We start from the raw sequence: 9,497 nt of genomic DNA on the forward strand, positions 1-9,497 counted from the left end.
AGCTGGCCCCGGGATCGTCTTCGGGATGCGTCCTGCCAGCCGTGCATGCCCCTCTGTTCCCTCCCCCGCTTTCAGGGAACCCCTCCCTGATTATATGCTGCTCATAAACCATGCGTTAGCTACGTGTTCGCCAGAGTGCTTTTGGGTTTATTTCATGTTTGTATCTATTTTATGGACTTCTAGGAGCATCTGCTTTAGGGAGATGGGGAAGGCATCATATTTATCAGCTGAAACAAAATCCTTGCGAAAAATATGTTTATATGAAATAGATAACAATGTGATAATGGAAATCGAATGCACCTTTGACTTTTCACTGCTTGAGTGGGGTGCGTTTGGTTGGGGAGCTAACTTGAATGGAATGGCTCCATTCCAATTTTTGAGAATGGAGCCGTTCCGTTCTACGTTTGGCAAGAAGAACGGAGCCGCTCTATTTTTTGTTTGGTTGGAGAGTGCGCTAGATTAGAACCGTTTCATTGTGTGTTTGGTTGAACAACCAGGTGAGTATGGTTACCTCCTCCTTTGTTAGGGTGAGCTTACCACTATATATTTCAGTTAAAATGCACCATATATAACTGAGTTTCAACATGATATAATATGTAAAATTAATCCTAAGTGCATTGTTCAAGGACACATGCAACGCATACATGAGCCCAAATTTCTCCTGCGAACTGCCAAAATCACTGAAACCAAGCAGATCAAGAAGCCACGCGGGGGGGGGGGGGGGGAGGGGGGGGAGGGGGGGGCTCCAGGCTGCCGCCGGCCCACCGACTTCGGCACCAACGTGTCGTCCGTGGACGCCGCGCGCCCGGCGGCCGTGTTCTACCCGTCGAGCGCGGCCGACATCGCCGCGCTGCTGCGGGCGTCCAGCGCCAGCGCGGGGGGCAGGCCGCGCGGGGGCTGGCGCTGCAGGGAGCAGGCCGCGCGGGGGGCCGGCGGGTGGGGGGCGGCGCTCGGGGGGCCGGCGTGCGGGGGGCGGCGCGCGGTGGCCACGCGGGGAGAAGAGAGGGAGCGGTGCCCCTATCTCACGCGCGCGGGAGAGAAGAAAAGGAGAGCTCGCGTCTGGTCGGATTTGGGGAGCGGGATGGTTCCGCATATCAGCGGAATATTCGTATCTTTCGGCTCCCGGAGCCCGTTCTTTCTCGATTGCAACCAAACGCCCAAAAAAAAGGAGCGGAACGGTTCATTCCAATTCACTCTCCAACCAAACACATCCTTAGTTATTCCATTCTTTTTCACTCGCTCTTTTACATGGATTTGTGTACATTTGACTCTGCTGGTGTGCAAATTGAATAATTTTCACCAGCAGACATAAATACATAAAAATTCACTTTGACTGTCTGTTGCAACATCGATGTTATAAGGAAGATTAAATGTTGCATGGTTTGGTGGCACTATCAATTCTCTCTCTCTCTCTCTCTCTCTCTCTCTACGGGCCTGAATATTGAATTTCATAGAAACCTGTTCAATATTTTCTCAGCACCAACCAGGGATTGATTTCTTGCCGTTCGTGCAGATGATGGTTTTGGGCAAGAACTGTGAAACAAGGAGAAAAGGTCAAGGATAAAATAAGTAAATAGAACATCCTATTTCTTTTCTTTTGGAGCCGCAGCATCCGATTGAGACTCTACACATGCACTTGTTTCAAAAGGAAAAAAAATACTACACATAACACATGCAGTACTAACAAGTTGGCTTCTGCCCATGAATAGAGAATCCAGACGGAGGAAACATGGAAACAAAAATTATTGGCTCCAACCTCCAACTAGCCTCACTCATGCTCTAACTAACTGCTATTGTAAGTTGCAACCCCACTTCCATCTCCCTCTCTCCTCCTGCCACACCACCCTAGAATAGGAGTATTTACCACCACTTTCTCTCTCCTTTCCATCTCTCCCTTCCTCTATATATACGCATCTCCACCCTGTTCCTGGGTCCTCTCTTCCACCACCTCCAACCCACTGCCCCAAATCTCCATCCTCACACACACACAGAGGAGCTCCGACCCAAGAAGCAGCAGGCAGGCAGCTTAGCTTAGCTTAGCTTGTTGGAGCCTTGAAGGTGTCCAAGGTGGGAGAGACACGACGACGGCCGCGACAGGCTAGCCGGTCAGCAGCTAGCTCCCGCGGAGCCGATGGCTAGCGCCGACGTCGACGTCGGGACGGAGCTCAGCCTCGGGCTGCCGGGAGGCGGCGCCGAGGCGGCCAAGGCCGCGAAGAGGGGCTTCGAGGACACCATCGACCTCAAGCTGAAGCTGCCCACCGCCGGCATGGAGGAAGCCGCCGCCGGCAAGCCGGAGCCGGCCGCCGAGAAGGCCAAGAGGCCCGCCGAGGCGGCGGCCGCTGATGCGGAGAAGCCACCCGCACCCAAGTACGTACCACCCATCTGCGCCCATGCTGATTTATCTGCATGGGATAGGCTTAATTTTGACTGCTACTAATTAACCATGGCGATTCAATCTGCACTACGATTCTAATCTTTTCTTATGAAATGATTGAGACTTTATTTTCTTTTTTCTGTATGAAATAAAAAGACCCATAAATGGTTTAATGGCATTTGGTAGAAAGCGTGTGTGTGACTTTATGTGCATGTGCTGGCTGTTCTTTGTTCTCCCTTGCCTCCTTTTTATATCAGCGTGAAACACTTTTGAGTAGGGCAAAATATCCATAGAACAGATCCTCTGGCAGAAAGTGCAGACGGCGGAACTATTGTGTAGGTTCTTTGTCGCTAGTAAAGCGCCGCGCGAATTATCATCACCTTTTTTAAAATCAAAACATACGCACATTTGATGCCTGCCTTTGTCGGTAGATTGTCAGAAAAGAATGATGTACTTGCTTCGCCTTTTGGCAGATTCCATTAGGAAAAAGTGGTCTGCTCGTAGCTTTCTTTCATTCTTTTTACTGAGCAAAATGAAGGATTATACTTAGCAAAATATTTTAAGTATCAGGTGAAGCACACCTGTTCCCAAGTGATTTCTGAATAATCATGACGGTCATGATTCATGTGGCCTTAACCACACCACATTTTCATTATACACAATATTAGCAGAAAGCAGAGCTGGTCGCAGAGAAGATAGCAAAAGAATCCCAACTTCTTCAAGCTCTAGACCAGAACTGATATGTGAAATTCATGGAACTACAACTAAATTTGTGCGTGTATATCAGGGCACAAGCTGTGGGTTGGCCACCAGTACGATCATACCGCAGGAACGTCATGACCGTCCAGTCAGTGAAGAGCAAGAAGGAAGAGGAACCCGAGAAGCAGCAGCCCGCTGCCAACGCCGGCAGCAACAGCTCTGCCTTCGTGAAGGTCAGCATGGACGGCGCACCCTATCTGCGCAAGGTGGACCTTAAGATGTACAACAGCTACAAGGACCTGTCAATTGCTCTGAAGAAGATGTTCAGCACCTTCACAACTGGTAAATCATCACTGGCATGGGAAACGGCAGCATACAAATTGTCAACTGATATCAATGCAAAGTTGACCTGAACTGATAAGAGCTGAATCAATGATCCATCTTACCAGGGAACATGAATGAGGGGAAATTGGTTGATCCGGTGAGTGGTGCCGATGTTGTCACTACTTACGAAGACAAGGATGGCGACTGGATGCTTGTTGGCGACGTACCATGGGAGTATGTTCTTCATCCTTGTGTGCCTGGTCGTTAATAATACATGCTTTCATATTTACTGACCCATGATCAGGATGAGATCAAGATGTTCAGACTTCAGCTCCTTATGTTGGCTTGTCAATTATAATCCCTGCAGGATGTTTGTCGAGTCATGCAAGCGCCTGAGGATCATGAAGAGTTCTGAAGCCATCGGTCTTGGTCAGTGTCATCAGCTAAAATTCTCTTTCATTTCAAAATTTACACGTTAATTCTGACCCTCTATGTTTTCTACATAAAAAAATGCAGCACCAAGAACCAAGGACAAGTGCAAGAACAAGAGCTGAACAAGATGCAGCTTTAAGATGCTGCGCCTTGTGTCATAAGAATGGTGCCCTTGCAGTGTGCTGCGGTTTTCCTAGAAATATAATGTGTTTTAATTACTAGTGGAGGGAGAGCTGTCTTGTTCAATTTGTTCATGGACCAGAAGCAATAATCTATCTGTGTGTAGCTGGAATGGTGTTATGTGATGTCCCCTACCGTGTGTCCCAGAATCTACTTGGTGATTTTATTCCAGTGTTGTTAATCAAGCTTGTGTGATTGTTAAGTAAAGGGCATCAATGAGACTATTATTATTATGGTATCTTGTAAGTTAACCTGTTTGTTAATTGTCAATACAATATTTGGCAATCTATATGTGATCAAGTGGGGGAAACAGGCCATGTGCCTGGTGATGGGGAATCCATTAGTATAACCCTAGTCTATCTGTCTCTTTGAGTTATTGAGAAGGCTGGGTCTTGAGGCATGATGGCATGATCACAGCATGAAGCTTCCTGGCTCCTGCTCTATGTGGTCATAACAAAGCCAAGTACATTGCATAAACAAACTAAACCATACTTTATTCATTACACATTTATGATCAGGGAAATGTAACAGATATATAAGATGCCAATAGTGTTTGGTCTGCCTGGTGTTGAACATATGATAATATCTTGAAAACTGTACTCAAATGATGGGTGTCCTTTTGGGATCACGCAACAATTAATTGAAACCTCCCAATAATTATGTGGAAGTTATGTGGTGAGAAGAAATACAGGCAGGCTATATCTTTGTGGTGTTGACACCTGCTTAAAGAGCATACCAACTGACGAGTCTAGAAAATAGGAACTGCGCATTTTCACAGAAAATCCAGCATTTTCAGAGGATAATACCACATGCTATACAAAAACTAAAATGTAATGGCTTACATCAAACTGGAGCTTGAGCAATGTACAACTCAGGGAGATCTCACCCCTCCAGGCAGTAGAGCTCTCCCAGTATATATGCAGGCGACCAGAAAATAGCATATAAATAATCCACGTTAACAATTTAATTCTGCACAACCAATTACTGCAAGTGTTCAATAAATACTTGCAAGTAAACTTCATCAGTGAATATGAAGTCCGGTCCCGCTGAAAGCCATATTTTTCAGGATCACATATGGACCCAACTGGGATAGCACAAAAATGGTTAGGCTCCGTGCCTTTCTAGCCCTGAACAGCCAACTCCTGCAAGTGTTCAATAAAAACTTGCAAACTAACATCGTCGGTGAAAATGACTTCAGATCCCTCTGAAAGCTGTGTTTTCTGTGTCACAGATGGATTCAACCGAGCGAGCAGGAACCTGGCCTGGCTACCATGCTGATCACACTTTATGAGTTTTGGCACAGGGAAACGATCTACCATAAGTGCCTCTGCATCTACTTCTGGTGCTTCAAGTAGCTTCCGCAAATTTTCGTGGTTTGGGTCCTTATGATAACCAAGCTTCCTCCACTGAGCAATCTTTGAGCCATAATGAATCACGATATAGAAGTATGAATCAAATAGTAAAATGACATCCGGAGAGAGGGAGCTGACATCTAGCAGCACAGGAATAGGTGGTCCATCAAATGAGTACTGGAATAGAGTCGGCTGGATCATGATTAGAGACCCCACAACTCCCTCCCTATTCAACATCAACCTGAAGAAAGCAGTTTCGTCGGGAGAGCTGTTGAAAACATCAATGAACTGTGACCTCCGCAGGTAGTACATGAACTGCGGATACAGGGAGAAGTTTGTTGACAGCCGAAATGTGGATGGATCTTCAGGAACATAGTTTCCAAATTTAGCAGTAAAACGGATAAGCATCTTGTCAAGCCATCGTATAACATCTCTAACGTGGTATGTCTCTGCCCTGTAAACAGCAAGCCTGGCCATAACAGCCGCAGCAGCTTCCTGATCAAACCCTGCAGCAATTTCAGGAGATCGAGGTGCTGCCCATCTTCTTGCAACGGTTGTTACCCTTAGGCGATAACTACCATCACCATGTCGGTATCTTGTCATGAACTGAATAAAGAAGACAGTTGGGGGCTCAGCTTTATGACTACAATCAACTCGGAAAAAGAAAGCAATGCAGGTCTTGCTGCTCAGAGAACTAGTTTTCCAATAGTTTGTCCCACCCTCACCAATTTCCTTGTCACTAACTGAGCTGTTTTTCCTGCGGAGGGAAATGCAGGGACCAAGGGCACCACAAATCTTCACCTCCTTTGATGTCACTATTTCAATTGTAGCATTGAAGTTCATGTTAAGGTAATCAGTACTTTCACGCTTGAACATATGCCTAAAACAGCTTTTAAACTGCTCGGACTCAAATGACTCTGTATGCACTATTAAACCCCCTGACACTTCAATTGGATTCCTCAGCTCTGCAGCCCCAACCTGATCAAGGGAGCAGGCAAATAGATCAAGAACTAATGCATGGTCTGTTAACCTCTTTGCAACTTTCTTATAAAAGTCACGTGCTTTGTCAGTGAGCGGTGCATTGCTATTGAATATGTCACGATGAGAACGAATTGCTTTCCCAAGATCAGTTTCCACCACAAGCCCTGGACCAACTGTTGCAGGACCGGATGTGAAGACCATAATCCGACCACCGGTACTGGGTGAGCAGCAACCTTCCAGAAGAGCAATAGCAGTGGAAATAGCTGCGCCAGTTGCTCTTAAAGGGCGATGCCCACGTGGGCACGCAGACATGGAGCTCAGATCCTCTATTGCAGATGTGAAGTTAAATTCACATTCAGAAACAGGCAGCAAAAATCTCTGTGCTTCAGCGGACCTTGGCATAGCCAACTTATTGTATCGTGAATGGTGGACACCTAAAAGTTCTTGTATCTGAAACACAAAACACAGCCTTTGAGATATATATATACAACAATCACAAGAATTTCGATAATGCAATATGCAAGTAATCACAAAAGCAGATCACCAAACTTGAAGTAATTCAAAATACAAGCGAAACAAATTTACAAGGCAACTTTAGCAACATAGCTACAGGGAATCTGAACCGAGCTTAAAGTTTCCATGACACGATGGGTTTAGATAAAGGAAAATATTATCCGGCTACGCAGTTTTCAAATTTCCACATTTTCGAAAACACTATATATGGGCATGCGGATTTTCAAGACATTCCAAATTACACATCCAGCAACAACTAACACCTTAGAACACTAAGACACCACAGCTCGTATAGAAAAGCAAAATTGAATAAAGCATCCAGATCAAGAAGAATTTTACAAACCAAGCCATGTCAAGTTGCTATGCACAATGTCCATTTCAATATTTCAGTAGAAATACTACTGCACAGAACAACTAGAGCAACACCAACCTAAGGCAAAAGTCATGTAACATTAAAGCAAAGATGGCACTGCCCCTGCATTTACTGATTACGAGCAGAGTACTTCCTTGGTTTCCAAGATTACATCTCAAAACTAGCATCTCAAAAAGCTACCGGTATTCAAATTCAAAACCAGATTACAATTTACAAGTTTGAGAGATCACCCAGAGTGGTTTTTAAATGAGATGACTAGTGGCAGTGGTAGTGGCAGGATGCATACTAGAGTGTTTGATCGATCACATCAATTGGCCCAGAAGGATCGCATTGCAGATTCACAAACCTTGTCAGACTCAAGTTCGCGCTCGCCGCTGATCACGACCACCCGAGCGCACCCTTCGAATCCGAGATCGTGCACCCACACCGACGCAGCGAAAGTCACGAGCGCCACCCTGACCCCCTCGGGCAGCCCCTGCACGACCCTGCGCACCTCGCCCTTGAGCACGGCGAGCTCCGCGGGCTCCGTGGCCGCGTCCACCACGAACACGAGCGCGGGCGGCCCCGGCCCGCCTGCCTCTGCAGGGTCCGCGGCCAGCGCGTACTCGACGCTGGAGTGGGTGGGGAAGAGCTCGGCGGGGAGCGCGTCGGGCGCCAGGCGGCGCGGGAACGGGTTGGCGCCGGCGCCGCAGAAGGGGCAGGACCAGCGCGCGGAGCCGTGGTGCACGCGCGAGAACGGGTTGAGTGCGGCGCCGCACCCGGGGGTCGCGCAGCGGAGCGGCGCGTAGGGGAGCAGCGGGAGGAGGTCGGGCGCCGTGGGGTGCTGCAGCGGCGAGCAGAGGACGGCGGTGGGGACGACGAGCGACGCGGCGGCAGGGGGAGCCGGCGGCCACGAGTGCCACGGCCACCGGAGGCCCTCCACCGCCTCCAGCTCCGCGAAGTCCATCGGAATCGAGCCCCGATCGGGGTGGTGGGCGCCGCGGTGGAGTGAGCACTAGGGTTTGCCGTCGTCTTCCAGTGTGCTGCCTTTTTTCCCCAAGGTTCCTTTCTTCCTCGGGAGAATTTGGCTGGATGCTTCCTCCTTTTTTTTCCTGCTTTGTTAGCTTCGTCAAACAGTGGGCGTTGGATCATCACTGAACAGCTGATCTCGAGGCTCTGCTTAACGTGGCATTGTCACGTTGTTCTGGATACTGCTGGCCTACTAGGCTGATCGACGAAATATGGGCCGGATCCAATTCGGGCAAAAGTTTATGGGCCAATCATACGTGGGTGAGCCTGGTTTTCCCGCCCATTTGAACCCAAACCAGGCCCGTATTCGATTGCGATCCTCCTCAAGGAAGACCGACAATTTCAGCATGTTTCCTGGCCTGTAAAGATTCAGGAAATCAGACGAATGGATTTGTTGCGACATGCGTAGCAGCGGCAGCTTCCTCCTCCTCCTCTTCTTCTTCCTATACGCACCCGTGCTAGATCGTACCGGACCCGTCGCAGCCTCCCGTACAGAAGACTCCTGTCCCGGCGCCCCGGTGGCGTCAGGTAGGGGCGCCTGCTCACCTCACACGCGGCGTGCTCCAGTACCCACCTGCTCCGGTCCGCTGCATCCCTCGGTCCGTAGGTGCCCCCCTGCAGGCAGTCAGGAGCCGCGATCCCGGGTGTCAACGACCACCTGTTCCGAGGCGCCGCGCCAGGATGACCATGCTAGTGACCAGAAATTCTCAGGCCCGGGGTGTTCGACGATTTTTATTTATTTGCCAATCCAGAGGGGCAAGTGCATATTTTCCAAGGTGAGATCATCCGTCGTTGACGTGGAGGCACACCGGAAAAACACTTTATTTTGATGCGCGGTAATTGCTGGGGGTTTATTTTGATGCGGGGCGTCTTGGCGCGTAGCGTCAGCAGAGCTGGCCGTGGATCCAGTTCGTGAAACGAGGGGTTCTTGTCCTCGAATTATTTGGAGTTGCCTGTGGAATCTATGCCCATTGCCCAGAGACGACGCTCTCGCCTCTCAGTTTCAGCAAGCTGCAAGCTCGATCAGAGTACGTCCCCTGATGGCAGCTGTAGCTAGCAAGCTAGCTTTGTACGCGTCACCTGATCTAGTAAGATCCACCATCGCCAGCTGCCAGCTCTCGACCCTGTCATCTTCCTTCGGGGGCAGTGAAAACATTATTTACAAACATGGAAAAAAGGTATACATCCTAATGCGTGTGTTTTTGTTTACGAAACACTCTAGGACGTGACGAGATGCACTGGAGCAGCGCTTCTGGACTTT

At 48.6% G+C, this 9,497-nt stretch overlaps 2 protein-coding genes across 4 annotated transcripts; one reads left to right on the forward strand and one right to left on the reverse strand.

Annotated features, from left to right (window-relative positions):
* The first annotated feature begins 1,898 nt into the window (after positions 1–1,898).
* On the forward strand, positions 1,899–4,298 carry LOC112874425 (auxin-responsive protein IAA13-like). The gene is made up of 5 exons (XM_025937738.1): positions 1,899–2,367; positions 3,162–3,415; positions 3,523–3,631; positions 3,765–3,826; positions 3,914–4,298. Exons 1-5 carry the CDS (start codon positions 2,132–2,134, stop codon positions 3,949–3,951), a joined length of 699 nt encoding a protein of 232 aa, XP_025793523.1. The 5' UTR covers positions 1,899–2,131; the 3' UTR covers positions 3,952–4,298.
* Positions 2,892–8,269, reverse strand: LOC112874424 (protein transport protein sec23-1). Of its 3 annotated transcripts, none has more exons than XR_003224971.1 (4): positions 7,575–8,269; positions 4,852–6,792; positions 3,520–3,758; positions 2,892–3,426 (listed from the first exon to the last, which is right to left on the reverse strand). XR_003224971.1 is itself a non-coding variant. In XM_025937737.1 (2 exons), the coding sequence occupies exons 1-2, from the start codon at positions 8,172–8,174 to the stop codon at positions 5,131–5,133; spliced, it is 2,262 nt and encodes a 753-aa protein (XP_025793522.1). In that variant the 5' UTR covers positions 8,175–8,269; the 3' UTR covers positions 4,759–5,130. The 3 variants fall into 3 exon arrangements, 1 of the variants encoding a protein (XP_025793522.1); XR_003224972.1 differs by having other exon boundaries at positions 3,520–3,850; XM_025937737.1 differs by lacking the exons at positions 2,892–3,426; positions 3,520–3,758 and having other exon boundaries at positions 4,759–6,792.
* Between the last annotated feature and the right edge of the window lie 1,228 nt (positions 8,270–9,497).

The sequence above is a fragment of the Panicum hallii genome, chromosome 9, assembly GCF_002211085.1.
Source record: "Panicum hallii strain FIL2 chromosome 9, PHallii_v3.1, whole genome shotgun sequence".
Lineage (NCBI taxonomy): Eukaryota > Viridiplantae > Streptophyta > Magnoliopsida > Poales > Poaceae > Panicum > Panicum hallii.